Below are 19,675 nucleotides of genomic sequence, written 5' to 3' on the forward strand. Positions count from 1 at the left end.
GGGTAGGATACAATAGACTACCCATACTGTCAAAATACAATATAGCTGTGTGATAGGAGCACAACATCATTGCCTATTAAATCAAAGAGCCTATACCAAGGCAAGACATACTGTATGAACCCAATAATCAATTGATAAACTAAATATTGAACAACTATTTGTATTTTGCATGCTGAAGCCTAATGCCAATAGTTCCAAATTATATAGCAAATAATGAGCATTATTGTCACCATAAAAAGTGAATGGAGGCATTTTCCCAGGTGGAGTTTTAATGCTCGTTCACGTGTGCACAGTTTTACAACAACATCTGATTTATTACTGGAAACCTGCATAGCCTATGTATGGCGTGTGCCAAGTTTATAAATCTCAATATGGTGTGTGTGTGTGGACTTTTCAGAAATGGCACGAGCAGAAATTTATAACCACGGTTATAAATGAGGCCCCTTGACTGGAGGACACTCGGTTCACTGGCAGCAGAAAAACATTGAGGGAACAGTCTTAACAAATATGCCAAGCACCTGCCTGTCTGGGGTATTGCTGTAGTTTTTCCCTTTATAAAGCACCGGAACATCCCAGTGCTAGCCTGGGTCTGTGGGCTTATTGTTATTTAGCTAGGCAAGTCAGTTAAGAACAAATTCTTATTTACAATGATGGCCTACCCAGGATCAAACCAGGGTGTGTAGTGACGCCTCTAGCACCGCAATGCAGTGCCTTCGACTGCTGCACCACTATGGATCACAGTTCTCCTAACCTGCAGTAGAGTTAATTGTGGCTCATCAGCATTTGGAGAGAAAATCTACTCCTGGAGATTAGGCAGGTCAATTCCCTTTTACAATGGTTCATTCTAACACAACACTTATTACTGGTTACTTGGATTAAATCTTATGGAGGTGGTTCATGGCTTCTGGTACATTGTGTGAGGAAACAAATGTTCCAAAAACATGCAGCCCACACAGAGAGACTAAAGCAAGAATAGGTAAGCAGGAAAAGAGTGAAAAAGTTATTTCCAGGCCTTCCCGTGCACACAGCCTGGTCTCATAGACTAGACGTAACATAGCAAATGTAAATCCAGGACACTCTAATTAGTAATGATATGTTAAGTTTGGTATGGTTACATAAGACAGATGGTTACTTAAAGGAGGGATGGTTGGTCGGGATGGATGGATGGGCGTATAATGCGAAATTATAGCAACTCAAAATCTCATCATCACAGAAAACTTTTGCAACTTTTCAACTACTTACTACTTTTTAGCTAATTTGCAACTACGTAGAATGTTAACTAACCCTTCCCCTAACCTCAACTCTTATATCAAAGCTTGATGATTCTTTGATTATCAGCTGTGTAGTACTAGGGCAAAAACCAAAACATGCACCCCTTGGGGTCCCCAGGACAGAGTTTGGGAAACACTGCATTCACCGTTAAACAAACTCATAAACTTAACCCTAGCCTAGCTAACGTTAGCCAGCTAGCTAGAATTCATAACATATCATACGCTGGGCAAATTCATAGCATATAATACAAATTGTAATTCAAAATGGGTGATGGACATCCACAAATGAATACATACCATACAAAACGTAACATATCATACTAAAGGGATTTACGTACAGAATAATCCGGAATGCTCCGAGACTAGGTTAGTGCACAGAGGGATGGTGTAGAAAAGCAGAAGGGTGCAGAAAGGCTGCCCAGATAAAGATCACATTAGTGAGGGGAGTGCTGTATGTAATAGGGAACGCTGCCCTCGGACTGGCCTAATGCCCAAATTAGATCCTTTTGTCTGACGGAATGTTGACCAGATCATACATCTTGGTTACAGAATGAAACTAAAAAAGTGACCAAAAAGGAACTGTATTAAAACATTGTTTTTATCTTTTTTTCCCTCATCTGTACTCTCCTCTGTACTACTGAGACTGTTTAGTGTGTTAGCCAATCTGTGGTCAGTAGTAGTGCCCTACTTTATGTGATAGTAAACCTGAATATTGCATGTACACTCACGCACGCACTGTATGTGAGTATTTGTGAGCAACCTGTATATCATCATTGTGTGTGTAAAGAGCCAGAGTGTTTTTATAACACAGTCATGGAAACGGAGAGAAACAGGATGCAATGCTGAAATACACACACACACACACACACACACCTGTGTGCGTATACGACAGGTGTGAAGAATATCCTGTCTACAGGTGTGTGTTTCAGGGAAACCAACTTTCACTGTAAAACTGAACAACGTAACGTTTGGATGTTCTCTGTTGAGTCATAGTGTGTCCTTCCTCCCTGTCAGACCAAAACAACCCAATACCTGAGGAGAAACATTGGATTGGTCAGTCCTAGTGTGGGGGATAAAGGATAACTGTAGGGTACACAGTCATGTCCCTGAATAAATAGACCAAAACAACCCAATACCTGAGGAGAAACATTGGATTGGTCAGTCCTAGTGTGGGGGATAAAGGATAACTGTAGGGTACACAGTCATGTCCCTGAATAAATAGACCAAAACAAAGATTATCTGATCTAAAAAAAATGAAAAACACAATCAGTAGAGTAAACAACGCTGGTGCTTCTTCTCAACCAAGAATGAAAGAAAAACACAATCAGTAGAGTAAACAACGCTGGTGCTTCTTCTCAACCAAGAATGAAAGAAAAACACAATCAGTAGAGTAAACAACGCTGGTGCTTCTTCTCAACCAAGAATGAAAGAAAAACACAATCAGTAGAGTAAACAACGCTGGTGCTTCTTCTCAACCAAGAATGAAAGAAAAACACAATCAGTAGAGTAAACAACGCTGGTGCTTCTTCTCAACCAAGAATGAAAGAAAAACACAATCAGTAGAGTAAACAACGCTGGTGCTTCTTCTCAACCAAGAATGAAAGAAAAACACAATCAGTAGAGTAAACAACGCTGGTGCTTCTTCTCAACCAAGAATGAAAGAAAAACACAATCAGTAGAGTAAACAACGCTGGTGCTTCTTCTCAACCAAGAATGAAAGAAAAACACAATCAGTAGAGTAAACAACGCTGGTGCTTCTTCTCAACCAAGAATGAAAGAAAAACACAATCAGTAGAGTAAACAACGCTGGTGCTTCTTCTCAACCAAGAATGAAAGAAAAACACAATCAGTAGAGTAAACAACGCTGGTGCTTCTTCTCAACCAAGAATGAAAGAAAAACACAATCAGTAGAGTAAACAACGCTGGTGCTTCTTCTCAACCAAGAATGAAAGAAAAACACAATCAGTAGAGTAAACAACGCTGGTGCTTCTTCTCAACCAAGAATGAAAGAAAAACACAATCAGTAGAGTAAACAACGCTGGTGCTTCTTCTCAACCAAGAATGAAAGAAAAACACAATCAGTAGAGTAAACAACGCTGGTGCTTCTTCTCAACCAAGAATGAAAGAAAAACACAATCAGTAGAGTAAACAACGCTGGTGCTTCTTCTCAACCAAGAATGAAAGAAAAAACACAATCAGTAGAGTAAACAACGCTGGTGCTTCTTCTCAACCAAGAATGAAAGAAAAACACAATCAGTAGAGTAAACAACGCTGGTGCTTCTTCTCAACCAAGAATGAAAGAAAAACACAATCAGTAGAGTAAACAACGCTGGTGCTTCTTCTCAACCAAGAATGAAAGAAAAACACAATCAGTAGAGTAAACAACGCTGGTGCTTCTTCTCAACCAAGAATGAAAGAAAAACACAATCAGTAGAGTAAACAACGCTGGTGCTTCTTCTCAACCAAGAATGAAAGAAAAACACAATCAGTAGAGTAAACAACGCTGGTGCTTCTTCTCAACCAAGAATGAAAGAAAAACACAATCAGTAGAGTAAACAACGCTGGTGCTTCTTCTCAACCAAGAATGAAAGAAAAACACAATCAGTAGAGTAAACAACGCTGGTGCTTCTTCTCAACCAAGAATGAAAGAAAAACACAATCAGTAGAGTAAACAACGCTGGTGCTTCTTCTCAACCAAGAATGAAAGAAAAACACAATCAGTAGAGTAAACAACGCTGGTGCTTCTTCTCAACCAAGAATGAAAGAAAAACACAATCAGTAGAGTAAACAACGCTGGTGCTTCTTCTCAACCAAGAATGAAAGAAAAACACAATCAGTAGAGTAAACAACGCTGGTGCTTCTTCTCAACCAAGAATGAAAGAAAAACACAATCAGTAGAGTAAACAACGCTGGTGCTTCTTCTCAACCAAGAATGAAAGAAAAACACAATCAGTAGAGTAAACAACGCTGGTGCTTCTTCTCAACCAAGAATGAAAGAAAAACACAATCAGTAGAGTAAACAACGCTGGTGCTTCTTCTCAACCAAGAATGAAAGAAAAACACAATCAGTAGAGTAAACAACGCTGGTGCTTCTTCTCAACCAAGAATGAAAGAAAAACACAATCAGTAGAGTAAACAACGCTGGTGCTTCTTCTCAACCAAGAATGAAAGAAAAACACAATCAGTAGAGTAAACAACGCTGGTGCTTCTTCTCAACCAAGAATGAAAGAAAAACACAATCAGTAGAGTAAACAACGCTGGTGCTTCTTCTCAACCAAGAATGAAAGAAAAACACAATCAGTAGAGTAAACAACGCTGGTGCTTCTTCTCAACCAAGAATGAAAGAAAAACACAATCAGTAGAGTAAACAACGCTGGTGCTTCTTCTCAACCAAGAATGAAAGAAAAACACAATCAGTAGAGTAAACAACGCTGGTGCTTCTTCTCAACCAAGAATGAAAGAAAAACACAATCAGTAGAGTAAACAACGCTGGTGCTTCTTCTCAACCAAGAATGAAAGAAAAACACAATCAGTAGAGTAAACAACGCTGGTGCTTCTTCTCAACCAAGAATGAAAGAAAAACACAATCAGTAGAGTAAACAACGCTGGTGCTTCTTCTCAACCAAGAATGAAAGAAAAACACAATCAGTAGAGTAAACAACGCTGGTGCTTCTTCTCAACCAAGAATGAAAGAAAAACACAATCAGTAGAGTAAACAACGCTGGTGCTTCTTCTCAACCAAGAATGAAAGAAAAACACAATCAGTAGAGTAAACAACGCTGGTGCTTCTTCTCAACCAAGAATGAAAGAAAAACACAATCAGTAGAGTAAACAACGCTGGTGCTTCTTCTCAACCAAGAATGAAAGAAAAACACAATCAGTAGAGTAAACAACGCTGGTGCTTCTTCTCAACCAAGAATGAAAGAAAAACACAATCAGTAGAGTAAACAACGCTGGTGCTTCTTCTCAACCAAGAATGAAAGAAAAACACAATCAGTAGAGTAAACAACGCTGGTGCTTCTTCTCAACCAAGAATGAAAGAAAAACACAATCAGTAGAGTAAACAACGCTGGTGCTTCTTCTCAACCAAGAATGAAAGAAAAACACAAAGAGTCAGGTAAGAGGAAGGACTGGTCCTCCCAACAATGTCAGGGACTTACCCTGCTTAGACAAACGCCAACAGGCAAGCATTACTCGTTTGATTTCCTCAATTCCACATAACTAGTGGAAGGCCTTTACAAATGCCTTTTGTTTTAGTGTACTAGAATCTCCCAGGCAGGTCGTGCAACTAAAGCTGGTCTTAAGCTAGGTTTCCATCCAATTGGAGACAGATTTTCATGCAAATATTGTCAAATTGACATGAAGAAAATATGCACATTTTCCCTCTAGTGGTGTTTCCACCAAACAGACTTATTGCAGATTTAAAATATATTTTTAAAAAATCGGTGCATGATGACATAGTGCACACAAAATGTACTTTTTGGCTTACATTTGTATGTACCCAATAAAAATCTAATGTTCAATGTGTTTTCATTGCATTTTCAACTCTACCAACATTTTTCCAATGAAAACGGTTGCCTTAAATAGCTAAAAATGTGCCCACTCTGGCCTTGGGACATGCGCTCTAGCCAACAGCTTGCACATAGTGCAGGTAGGTTGTGTGGGTAGGCTAGTCTACATGATGACATGATTTTGGATAAGAGTGAGAATATTTGAATTTGTCAAATAGCAGTCAAGCATCGATCATCATAACATCAGAATAAGACTCTTGATATTTATTGTAAAGGATCATCAAGCTCATCACCACGCACTTTATGAACGCTTAAGTTCAGCAGTACTATTTTCATCTGAAGCCTAATAAACTGATTTGTTTCCCGGGTCGTAGCGGAAGGACCATATACCATGTCATCCAGTGACTCCAAGTTTGTTTCGATATGCATAACCGCAGGAAGTAGGGGTGCCGAGTGTGCTGCAGCACCCCTTGATAAATTATTACTCCTGTATGAGCAGAGAAAAATTATTGTCAGCAGAACGGAGTGAAGAATTCCCCCCCGGTGTTGTCCAACATGTTCCTCAACCTGCCCCCACCCCTAGCATTTTACATTTCAACTTCAATGGGGTAGGGAGGAAGTCCCAAGGATTCCGGATAGCACGGACCCTTATCTCAGGGTGACTCTGTTGTGCTCCCATGTTACACTACAAGTTTCTGAGAGGGAGAGAAAACCACTCCTCTAATTCTATTGCAAGGAGGTTCCATAGAGAATTCATACTGAAATGTATTCTAAAATGCTGGAAACTGACACTAAGCATTAAGCCTATAGGGAAGCAGTGTTGTAGGAATGGAAACAACACAAACACTAGTTCAAGATGCCGTAGGACTCCCTTTAAGACTACCCAGAAGGCAACCAATGTGAACAGATAGTTACAGTTCTAATCAAACACATCAAGGTTACATTATTGGACCCCACAGACAATTAATGAGGGGAAAGGATTGTCAGTATGACTTGAGCCAGAAAGCTTCACCTCTTTTAGAGGAATAACATTGACTCATAAAGCACAATCCTTTGGAACAAGCCAGGATCCAGTTTTCCATGGCAAAAACAAAGGACTTTGTGCAGTGTCTGGCACTGCGGGCCCACGACTCTGAATCGCTGTCTAGGAATGCGGGCACACAACACACTGTCCAGTCTTTACCTATACTTTCACCTCACAATGTCAGCCTTACTGGAACAGGGATAACGTCAGCCTTTAACAATGCTGTACAACTTGGAGGAGGTGCAAAGCTCTGTGTGCACAATAGAACAGAGCGGGGGGTAACATGGAAAAGGAAACTACTGTCGTTGCTTTAGAGTTTGACAATGTCCCACATGGAGTGAGAATAATTCTGTATTACAATGACAAAATGAATGAAGTTACGAGAAAAGAGGCTCACATTTGAGGAAAACCCCAGCCCACTTGGTTTTGCATCAGTATGGTAGTCTGGATTGGAGGTTTTTTCCAAAGCAGATGCTTCATCTGAAGAGTTCATTTCACAGAAAAATTGTGAGGTGATTTGGGTGGGGGGGGGGGGGGGGGCAAGAGAGAAAGAAGGAGCTAAAAAGAGAGAAGGAGCTGGAGAGAGAAAGTTGCACAACTGCATCAAGGACTTGGCTTATGAACTGACACTAGGTGCAGTGGAGCTATAAAAGAGTCAATTATAGCAATACAGAAAGAGACCCAAATACTGGGTTATGTAAGAACATTGTGCTGCTAAAAAGCTTTGCTAGAAATTTGAATGCTTGGGCAAATTTCAGTTTAAAAAATAAGGAACACTCACAAATGGCAAGTCCCTTCTACTCTAGGGAGACATAATCGGAAATACCTCATACTAGGATGCACAATTCAGGTAATCTTAGACTTCATTCATTTATTATATTCAGGGGCAATTCAGAGCTCAAGGAAAACAGCTATACTCTAATCAGTTCTATTCAACTAGTCATTAGTTCTACTCTTTCATTCGTGTTACGTAACCTTGTGTGCTGGACGGGCACAGTGAGTGTCAGAAACACACTCCCTCTCCTCATTAAAGCTGCCGTGACTCTGCCCTCAATCCCAGCTTCCCCTCTCACAAAAGCCCTGTGGAGCGCATTGTCATCTTCTAGACCATGACCTGTCCATTCTTGGATTGTCTATCTGAAGCCCCATAGTCACATCCATAAATGATCTTCAGGTAAAGTAAAACCTGAGTGATTGCATTTCACAAACAGAGCTTTAGAGGAGCTACATGTTTGTTTGAGCGTCTGTACATGGACAATTCCACAGTGCAGATGGAAACAGAATGACGGCACAAACAGAGCTTTAGAGGAGCTACATGTTTGTTTGAGCGTCTGTACATGGACAATTCCACAGTGCAGATGGAAACAGAATGACGGCACAAACAGGTATTCTGTTTACAAACTTTGCATCTGCACTGTTTTTCAAGTAAATGTGTTTTTGTAAAATGTTCAGTGCAAATGGTTAAAAGTAGTCCTTCTGCATAGAGTTGTTTGTTTTGTTGACCTTTGCAATCATTGGTTTTTGTGTGACATACATATATGAAACATCTGAGTCTCAGTGTCACTCTGTTAATGTGGAATTGACCACATACAGGGCCGACAGAAAGTATTCAGACTCCTCGACTTTTTCCACATTGTTACATTACAGCCTTATTCTAAAATAGATTAAATAGTTGTCCCCCCTCCCCATCAATCTACACACAATAGCCCACAATGACAAAGCAAAAACCGTTTAGAAATATTTTCAAATGTATAGAAAATACAAAACTGAAATATCACCTTTTTTAAACTAGGCAAGTCAGTTAAATAACATTTTTATTTACAATTTCGGCCTAGGAACAGTGGGTTAACTGCCTTGTTCAGGGGCAGAACGACAGATTTTCAGCTTGGGGATTCGATCTAGCAACCTTTTGGTTACTGGCCCAACGCTCTAACCACTAGGCTATCTGCCGCATTATTTACATACAGTACCAGTCAAGGGTTTTAGTTCATTTTTACTATTTTCTACATTGTAGAATAATAGTGATGACAACACTTTTAAATAACACATATGGAATCATGTAGTACCAAAAAAGTGCTAAGCATATACTTTATATTTGAGATTCTTCAAAGTAGCCACCCTTTGCCTTGATGACAAATTTGCACATTCTTGGTATTCTCTCAACCAGCTTCATGAGATAGTCACCTGGAATGCCTTTCAATTAACAGGCCAGCCTTGTTAAAAGTTAATTTCTGGGATTTCTTTCCTTGAGCCAATCAAATCAAAGTGTATTTGTCACGTGCGCCGAATACAACAGGTATTATTTCAGGCTCTTACTTACAGGCTCTAACCAATAGTGCAAAAAATATATTAAGTGAACAATAGGTAAGTAAAGAAATAAAACAGTAAAAAGACAGGCTATATATAGTAACGAGGCTACATACAAACACCGGTTAGTCAGGCTGAATGAGGTAGTATGTACATGTAGATATGGTTATGCCAGCAGCATACCACCCTGCATACCACTGCTGATTTGCTCCTGAAGCTAAGCAGAGTTGGTCCTGGTCAGTCCCTGGATGGGAGACCAGATGCTGTTGGAGGGCCAGTAGGAGACACTCTTTCCTCTGGTCTAAAAAATATCCCAATGCCCTAGGGCAGTGATTGGGGACACTGCCCTGTGTAGGGTGCCGTCTTCCGGATGGGACGTTAAACGGGTGTCCTGACTCTCTGAGGTCATTAAAGATCCCATGGCGCTTATCGTAGGTGTGTTAACCCTGGTACCCTGGCTAAATTCCCAATCTGGCCCTCAACCCATCATGACCACATAAGAATCCCCAGTTTACAATTGGCTCATTCATCCCCCTCCGCTCCCCTGTAACTATTCCCCAGGTTGTTGCTGTAAATGAGAATGTGTTCTCAGTCAACTTACCTGGTAAAATAAATAAATGAATAAATGGTTAAAGTGGCAATCCATATATGATGAACAGAGAGTAGCAGTAGCGTAAAAGAGGGGGTGGTGGGTGGGACACAATGCAGATAGCCCAGTTAGCCAATGTGCGGGAGCACTGGTTGGTCGGCCCAATTGAGGTAGTATGTACATGAATGTATAGTTAAAGTGACTATGCATATATGATAAACAGAGAGTAGCAGCAGCGTAAAAAGAGGGGTTGGGGGGCAAACAATGCAAATAGTCCGGGTAGCCATTTGATTACCTGTTCAGGAGTCTTATGGCTTGGGGGTAAAAACTGTTGAGAAGCCTTTTTGTCCTAGACCAAGTCCATATTATGCCAAGAACAGCTCAAATAAGCAAAGAGAAACGACAGTCAATCATTACTTTAAGACATGAAGGTCAGTCAATCTGGAAAATTTCAAGAACTTTGAAAGTTTCTTCAAGTGCAGTCACCAAGACCATCAAGCATGATTACGAAAATGGCTCTCATGAGGACCGTAACAGGAAAAGAAGACCCAGGGGTACAGTTGAAGTTGGGTTGGAGTCATTAAAACTCATTTTTCAACCACTCCACAAATTTCTTGTTAACAAACTATAGCTCTGGCAAGTCAGTTAGGACATCTACTTTGTGCATGACACAAGTTATTTTTCCAACAATTCTTTACAGACAGATTATTTCACTTATAATTCACTGTATCACAATTCCAGTGTGTCAGAAGTTTACTACACTAAGTTGACTGTGCCTTTAAACAGCTATGAAAATTCCCGAAAATTATGTAATGCTTTAGAAGCTTCTGACATCATTTGAGTCAATCGGAGGTGTACCTGTGGATGTATTTAGGCCTACCATCAGAATCAGTGCCTCTCTGGATATAAAAGGGGGAGGCTTGCAAGCCGAAGAAGACAATCCCAACCGTGAAGCACGGGGGTGGCAGCATTATGTTGTGGGGGTGCTTTGCTGCAGGAGGGACTTGTGCACTTCACTAAATAGATGGCATCATGAGGAATTTAAAATTTTGTGGATATATTGAAGCAACATCTCAAGACATCAGTCAGGAAGTTAAAGCTTGGTTGCAAATGGGTCTTCCAAATGGACCACTCCAAGCATACTTCCAAAGTTGTGGCAAAATGGCTTAAGGACAACAAAGTCAAGGTATTGGAGTGGCCATCACAAAGCCCTGACCTCAATCCTATAGAAAATGTGTGGGCAGAACTGAAAACCCATGTGCGAGCAAGGAGGCCAACAAACCTGACTCAGTTACACCAGCTCTGTCAGGAGGAATGGGCCAAAATTCACCCAACTTATTGTGGGAAGCTTGTGGAAGGCTAACCGAACATTTGACCCAAGTTAAAAAATTTAAAGGCAATGCTACCAAATACTAATTGAGTGTATGTAAACTTCTGGGAACCCACTGGGAATGTGATGAAAGAAATAAAAGCTGAAATTTAAAATTTAAAATAAAAATAAATTGCTCTCTCTACTATTATTCTGATATTTCACATTCTTAAAATTAAAAGTGGTGATCTTAACTGACCTAAGACAGGGGATTTTAATGTCAGGAATTGTGAAAAACTGAGTTTAAATGTATTTGGCTAAGGTGTATGTAAACTTGCGACTTCAACTGAACCTCTAGTGCATGAATCAGGCCTTCGTGGTCAAATTGCTGCGAAGAAACTACTACTAAAAGGACGACAATAATAAGAAGAGACTTGCTTGGGCCAAGAAACACAAGCAATGGACATTAGACCAGTGGAAATGTGTCCTTTTGGTCTGATGAGTATCAATTTGCGATTTTTGGTTCCAACCGCTGTGTCTTTGTGAGATGCAGAGTAGGTGAACGGATGATCTCCTCATGTGTGGTTCCCACCATGAAGCATGGAGGAGGTGGTGTGATGGTGTTTTATTGGTGACACTGTCAGTGATGTATTTAGAATTCAAGGCACACTTAACCAGCATGGCTACTACAGCATTCTGTAGCAATAAGCCATCACATCTGGTTTGCACTTAGTGGGACTATAATTTGTTTCTCAACAGGACAATGACCCCAAACACACCTCCAGGCTGTGTAAGGGCTATTTGACCAAGAAGGAGCGTGATGGAGTGTTGCATTAGATGACCTGGCCTCCAAAATCACCCGACCTCAACCCAACTGAGATGGTTTGGGATGAGTTGGACTGCAGAATGAAGGAAAAGAGGCCAACAAGTACTCAGCATATGTGGGAACTCCTTCAAGACTTTTGGAAAAGCATTCCAAGTGAAGCTGGTTGAGAGAATCATAGAGTGTGCAAAGCTGTCATCAAGGCAAAAGCTGGCTACTTTGACGAATATAAAATCTAAAATATATTTAGATTTGTTAAACACTTTTTTGGTTACTACAGGATTCCACGTGTTATTTCATAGTTTTGATTTCTTCACCAATGTAGAAAATAGTAAAAAATAAAGAAAAAGCCTTGAATGAGTAGGTGTGTACAAACTTGCCTGGTACTGCAAGTATTTAGATCCTTTACTCAGTACTTTGTTGAAGCATTTTTGCAGCGATTACAGCCTTGAGTATGACACTACAAGCTTGGCACACCTGTATTTGGAAGTTTCTCTCATTCTTCTCTGCAGATCCTCTCAAGCTCTGTCATGTTGGATGGGCAGTTTTCGCTGCACAGAAATATTCAGGTCTCTCCAGAGATGTTCAATCGGGTTCAAGTCTGTGCTTTGGCTGTCCAACTCAAGGACATTCAGAGACTTGTCCCGAAACCACTCCTGCATTGTCTTGACTGTGTACTTAGGGTCGTTGTCATGTTGTAAGCTGAACCTTCACCCAAGTCTGAGGTCCTGAGCGCTCTGGAACAGATTTTCATCAAGGATCTCTGTACTTTGCGCCGTTCATCTTTCCCTCGATCCTGACTATTCTCTCAGTCTCTGCCGCTGAAAAACATCCCCACAGCATGATGCTGCCACCACCACGCTTCACCGTAGCGATGGTGCCAGGTTTCCTACAGACATGACGCTTGGCATTCAGACCAACAAGTTAAATCTTGGTTTCATCAGACCAGATAATCTTCTTTCTCATGGTCAGAGTCATTTAAGTGCCTTTTGGTAAACTCCAAGCTGGCGGTCATGTGCCTTTTACTGGGGAGTGGCTTCCGTCTGGCCACTCTACCATAAAGGACTGATTGGTGGAGTGCTGCAGAGATGGTTGTCCTTCTGGAAGGATCTCCCATCTCCACACAGGAACTCTGGAGCTCTGTCAAAGTGACCATCAGGTTCTTGGTCCCTTCCCTTACCAAAGCCCTTCTCCCCCGATTGCTCAGTTTGGCCGATCGGCCAGCTGTAGGAATACTATTGGTGGTTCCAAACTTCTTCCATTAAGAATGATGGAGGGCACTGTCTTTTTGGGGACCTTCAATGCTACAGAAATGTTTTGGTACCCTTCCCCAGATCTGTGCCTTGACACAATCCTATCTCAGAGCTCTATGGACAATTCCTTCAAAATCATGGCTTGGTTTTTGCTCTGACAACTGTGGGACCTTATATAGACAGGTGTGTGCCTTTCCAAATCATGTCCAATCAATTGAATTTACCACAGGTGGACTCCAAGTTGTAGAAACATCTCAAGTTTGATCAATGGAAACATGATGCACCTTGAGCTCAATTTCAAGTCTCATTGCAAAAGGTCTGAATAGCTACGTAAATACGGTATTTCTGTTTTTAATTTGAATACATTTGCAAAAACCTCTAAAAACCTGTTTTCGCTTTGTCATTATGGGTATTGTGTGTAGAATGATGAGGGAAAAAATAATTTAAATACATTTTACAATAAGGCTGTAACGTGTAAAAAGTTAAGGGGTCTAAATCCTTTCCGAATGCACTGTATGTCCTATTGTACTGCCCTCAGTGTTCAGCTTAAATCCAAAGGTTTCTCAATGGGGGCCAGTAACCTGGGAATGCCAGATAGTTAATGTCAGTCTCCATCCAGACAATGATTAAGCCACCGGACAAGAGAACCTTCCAGGGCCAAAGTCCTCAAGGCCAGAGATGTGGTGGGATCCTCCTCACATTGTGTCCCGGTGACCCACCCAAATTCACGTGTGAGTGTTGCCTCACACATGTTTACCATTTTCCCCTTTAAAAAGGCAAAAGGACGTCAATCATCTACCACCTCTAAGTTGTTAACTTGTTGTACTAACAACAATGGTTCAAAAGAGTAGAATGGTGGTATCTGCCACTGGGATGTGTACAGGAATGCACTGTACAAGAGTTCTTCCTCACTGACCTGCCCACAATGATGCTAAAACATTCCACATGTAGAACTCTCCAGGACTACCCACATGTAGAACTCTCCAGGACTACCCACATGTAGAACTCTCCAGGACTACCCACATGTAGAACTCTCCAGGACTACCCACATGTAGAACTCTCCAGGACTACCCACACGTCAATTTGTAAGCATGTGCATACAGCATTTGACCACAAAGAATACCTGAAATAGTCAAAAACTGCATTTTAACCAACAAAATATATTGTCTCTATTAATTCCATTGCTGCTTATTCCCTGTCATAAGGAAACCAAGCTCACATGTCTACTGCACAGACAGTAAGTCCTACAAAAAAAATGATTAAAAAAAACATTAAACAGTGAATGCAACTGAAATCTATATTTAAAAGTATGACTTACTGAAAACAGGCATTGTGCCAAGTTCCTTGAAGAACCTTCACATTGAATGTGTCTTGAATTGTTCCCCCGCAACCCGCACAGTGGCGTCCATCTGTACCTGCAGGGTTCAATTATGTCACTACAGGAAAAGCATACTCTATCCATTCATAAAAATAAATCACTGAAGCAATGCATTTCTGCATAGATTTTACTGACTGAACAAAGGTGACTTGTAATCTGTTTGCATAGACACATTTTTTAAGAAAATAAGAATATATGGAAATTCCCTGACCTTTAATAACAATCCATTTTGAGTAATTGCAAATACAGTCAGTCAATGATTATAGGGATAATTTTTTTGTAGAACATAGGCTGACACAGGCTGTTTACAATATAATGTTCAGGCTATAAATTATTCTCAATTAAAAAGGAAAATGTTTAGACAAGCATGAGCATCATTCTTCACACATATATACACACACACACACACCAATCAAAAGTTTGGAGACATACATGTTTTTACTATTTTCTACATTGTATAATAGTGAAAACAAAACCTCTTTGAAATAACACATATGGAATCATGTAGTAACCAAAAAAAAGTGTTATACTAATCAAAATAGATGTTTTATTTGAGATTCTTCAAATAGCCGCCCTTTGCCTTGATGACAGCTTTGCATACTCTTGGCATTCTCTCAACCAGCTTCATGAGGTAGTCACCTGAAATGCATTTCAATTAACAGGTGTGCCTTGTTAATTTGTGGAATTTCTTTCCTTCTTAATGCGTTTGAGCCAAACAGTTGTGTTGTGACAAGGTAGGGGTGGTATACAGAAGATAGCCCTATTTGGTAAAATACCAAGTCCATATTATGGCAAGAACAGCTCAAATAAACAAAGAGAAACAACAGTCCATCATTACTTTAAGACTTGAAGGTCAGTCAATATGGACATTTCAAGAACTTTGAACATTTCTTCAAGTACAGTCGCAAAAACCATCAGGTTCTGGGCGGCTGGTAGCCTAGTGGTTAGAGCATTGAACCAAAAGGTTGCTGGATTGAATTCCCGAGCTGACAAGGTAAAAATCTGTCATTCTGCCACTGAACAAGGCAGTTAACGCACTGTAGGCCATCATTGTAAATAATTTGTTCTTAACTGACTTGATTAGTTAAATAAAGGTCCAATTTAAAAAAGCGCTATGATGAAACTGGCTCTCATGAGGACCGCCACAGGAAAGGAAGACCCAGAGTTACCTCTGCTGCAGAGGATAAGTTCATTAGAGTTACCAGCCTCAGAAATTGCAGCCCAAATAAATGCTTCACAGAGTTCCTGTAACAGACACATCTCAACATCAACTGTTCAGAGGAGACTGTGTGAATCAGGCCTTCGTGGTCGAATTGCTGCAAAGAAACTACTACTAAAAAGGACACCAATAAGAAGAGACTTGCTTGGGCCAAGAAACACAAGCAATGGACATTAGACCGGTTGAACTTTGTCCTTTGGTCTGGAGTCCAAATAGGAGATTTTTGGTTCCAACCTTTGTGTCTTTGTGAGATGCCGTGTGGGTGAACGGATGATCTCTGCATGTGTATTTCCCACCGTAAAGCATGGAGAAGGTGGTGTTATGGTGTGGGGGTGCTTGGCTGGTGACACTGTCTGTGATCTTTTTTTTTTTTTTTAATTCAAGGCACACTTAACCAACATGGCTACCACAGCATTCTGCAGCGATACGCCATCCCAACTGGTTTGGGCTTAGTGGGAATATCATTTGTTTTTTAACAGGACAATGACCCAACACACCCCCAGGCTGTGTACGGGCTATTTGACCAAGAAGGAGAGTGATGAGTGCTACATCAGATGACCTTGCCTCCACAACCCCATGACCTCAACAAAATTGAGATGGTTTGGGATGTCGGAAGGCAGTGTGAAGGAGAAGCAGCCAACAAGTGCTCAGCATATGTGGGAACTCCTTCAGGACTGTTGGAAAAATATTCCAGGTGAAGCTGGTTGAGAGAATGCCAAGAGTGTGCAAAGCTGTCATCAAGGCAAAAGGTGGCTCCTTTGAAGAATCTCAAATATATTTTGATTTGTTTAAAACTTTTTTGGTTACTAAATGATTCCATGTGTGTTATTTCATAGGTTTGAAGTCTTCACTATTATTCTTCAATGTGGAAAACAGTAAAAATAAATAATAACCCTTGAATGAGTAGGTGTGTCCAAACTTGAATAGCACTGTATAAGTCTAAAAATATATGTAGCAAATAAAGATTCCAGCTAGATCTCTTTAGTTGAGCTCTTTAATTTTTTTTTTTTTAAAGCCTGCATTCACAAGACTTCCATTCCAATGCAATAAATATTGAGTTTTGAAATGAATGGATCCAAGCTGCTAAATTCAAGTGACATTATTTTACACATCTGCCCGAACTTAATGGCAGAATCATTGACGTTGTTACAAAGTAACTATGCATGTTATGATGATCAGATGCATTGTAGCGAACTCTCATTTGACAAATATCAGCTAACAAATGTATCAAGTCTCGAAGACCGTGCATCCCCCTAATCGTTTTAGCTTGGGCTTCCCTTTCCCCAAACAACAGATTGTATGTATATATTTTAAAAAGTCAACATTGTTATCCACATGTAAGCGGACCTATCAACTGGGAGAGAAGTTTAGACCGCTCACCTTCCAGCTCCTCCATCTAATTGTTGTGTCGTCGTTATTTCTTCTTTATTTCCCAGAAAGTTCTCACAGTGATCCAGTGTGTGTTACATTCAGGGGTATTTATTCTACGAATACAAGAAACGTATATAGAAATTGTAGTTTAAATCCCGGGTACATTTTCTTAGGAAGGAAAATATCGCCGTTCAGTTTTGGAATAGCCTACTTTGTTGGCAGGATGACGTCATGCAGTTGGAATTCCTGTACGGAGACCGGAAGGGATCGGCAGCAGCAACACCTGGAACAGGAGCAAATTGGAGCCGAAAAGGCAAATATCCACTACCCTGAAACTATAGCACCATCTACTGCCAGAAAGATTTCACGTTATTATTTTTGTTAAACCATTTTCATATATGAATAACTTAAATGACGACATTCCCCGAGCATCTGTAATGCCAGCTTGTTATGACTGAGTCCTACACGCAGGATAGCCTACTGTTCTCCAAGCATGTCTGTGCGGCGAGTGGATACTTATACCTGAAGATAAAACACGACTTTGACACTAGTCAACCAAAATTATTGCAACCATCACACTGAATAAGCTACCCTGTAACTCCAAATCGAGCAGCTGTGAAGAAGGAAACTTCTAAGGGAAGCCATGCGGTTGGTCCATTTGGCTCTACATCAACTTTTCAAATCGCTGTTAGTGCATTCAGATTTCTATCACCTGAAACATGCACAGAACCATATAAACATGTGCACGAACTCGGCAAGTCTGCATGCATATATTTTTTTTATATTGTGCGCATGCTTCAGGTGGTAGAAATCTGAACGCACTACCAGCTTTTTGAAAAGTTGATGTAATTATACTTTCCTGTGGATATTGTCTCACATTCCTACTGCCAAACGTCCAACCCCAACGACAATGTTATTCAACATTCTGGCCTGTAGAAGTCGTGAGAGGAACTCCTGATTCAAACGCTAATTTCTGCCTGACGTAAAATGCAATGGAAATCAACGTCGGGTTTCCAGGCAAACTAAATAGGTGCAGTGGCCTAATGACTTCATTTTCAATGCTTTACCTAAGGTATTGTGCCTATCTAATGTATGTTGACGACTCTTGTGGTTACTTAACCTTACTTAAGTGTCTGAGGTCGTATCGCTCTGTCCTGCTTGATGGACATTCTTGTTACATTTTCACAAATGGAATGACCACCTTGCTACAGTATTATGTCAACTGCCCAAACAACCACCAGACTGCTTTACTATATTGGCTTAGTGCTCAGCCTCGTCATGGGAGTGAACCAATTATGGGTATAAACCCTGGATGACAGACAGGGGGCGTTGTATTGAAGGCACCACGCAGCAATCTCCTCGATTGTAAAAATCTTTTGGAAGGTATAGAAATGCATATATTATGCATATAAGGTCTACATTCATTTGACACATTTACTCTATTTCAATAAATTAATGCATACTTTTAAATTATGCGAGCTAAACATAATTATTATTATTTTTTAATCATTCAAGTCGTTTTTTTATTGAGTACTAGTGTTACTGTCCCCACAAAAACATATATTTTTTTTATGTAATTTTGTCCTTGAAACATATAATTGAAATACTGTAGAATTGCATTCATTCCTATGGAGTGCCAATAGATGGGTGGCTTCAAAGTCTCTCAATGGCCAATACCTAGCATCAGCAATCCAGGGTTTATAAACTAAAAATAAATGTCCCTTTTTCAGGACCCTGTCTTTCAAAGATAATTTGTAAAAATCCAAATAATTTCCCAGATCTTCATTGTAAAGGGGTTAAACACTGTTTCCCATGCTTCTTCAATTGAACCATAAACAATTAATGAACTTACACCTGTGGAACGGTCATTAAGACCGTACAGACGGTAGGCATTTAAGGTCACAGTTATTAAAGCTTAGGACACTAAAGAGGCCTTTCTACTGACTCTGAAAAACACCAAAAGAAAGATGCCCAGGGTCCCTGCTTATCTGCGCGAACGTGCCTTAGGCATGCTGCAAGGAGGCATGAGGACTGCAGCTGTGGCCAGGGCAATACATTGCAATGTCCGTACTGTGAGATCCCTAAGACAGCACTACAGGGAGACAGGACAGACAGCTGATCGTCCTCGCAGTGGCAGACCACATGTAACAACACCTGCACAGAATCGGTACATCCGAACATCACACCTGCGGGACAGGTACAGGATGGCAACAACAACTGCCCAAGTTACACCAGAAATGCACAATCCCTCCATCAGTGCTCAGACTGTCCTCAATAGGCTGAGAGAGGCTGGACTGAGGGCTTGTAGGACTGTTGTAATGCAGGTCCTCACCAGACATCACCGGCAACAACGTCACTTATGGGCACAAACCCACCGTCGCTGGACCAGACAGGAGTGGCAAAAAGTGCTCTTCACTGACGAGTCGCGATTTTGTCTCACCAGGGGTGATGGTCGGATTTGCATTTATCGTCGAAGGAATGCGCATTACACCGAGGCCTGCACTCTGGCGGAATCGATTTGGAGGTGGAGGGTCTGTCATGGTCTGGGGCGGCATCACAGCATCATCGGACTGAACTTTTTGTCATTGCAGGCAATCTCAACGCTGTGCGTTACATTTAA

The 19,675-nt window shown here is 40.7% G+C and overlaps 1 protein-coding gene across 1 annotated transcript in view; it reads right to left on the reverse strand.

Annotated features, from left to right (window-relative positions):
- The window catches only part of limk2 (LIM domain kinase 2), a 41,673-nt gene extending 24,384 nt beyond the window's left edge, over window positions 1-17,289 (reverse strand). The window contains exons 1-2 of the mRNA XM_029678224.2: window positions 17,065-17,289; window positions 14,406-14,502 (exon numbers count right to left, since the gene is read on the reverse strand). Coding sequence (XP_029534084.1) covers window positions 14,406-14,502; window positions 17,065-17,080 — 113 coding nt within the window. The 5' untranslated portion in view covers window positions 17,081-17,289. The remainder of the gene's footprint in view (window positions 1-14,405; window positions 14,503-17,064) is intronic.
- Window positions 17,290-19,675: the final 2,386 nt, after the last annotated feature.

Source organism: Oncorhynchus nerka, linkage group LG13 (genome assembly GCF_034236695.1).
Source record: "Oncorhynchus nerka isolate Pitt River linkage group LG13, Oner_Uvic_2.0, whole genome shotgun sequence".
Classification (NCBI taxonomy): Eukaryota; Metazoa; Chordata; class Actinopteri; order Salmoniformes; family Salmonidae; genus Oncorhynchus; species Oncorhynchus nerka.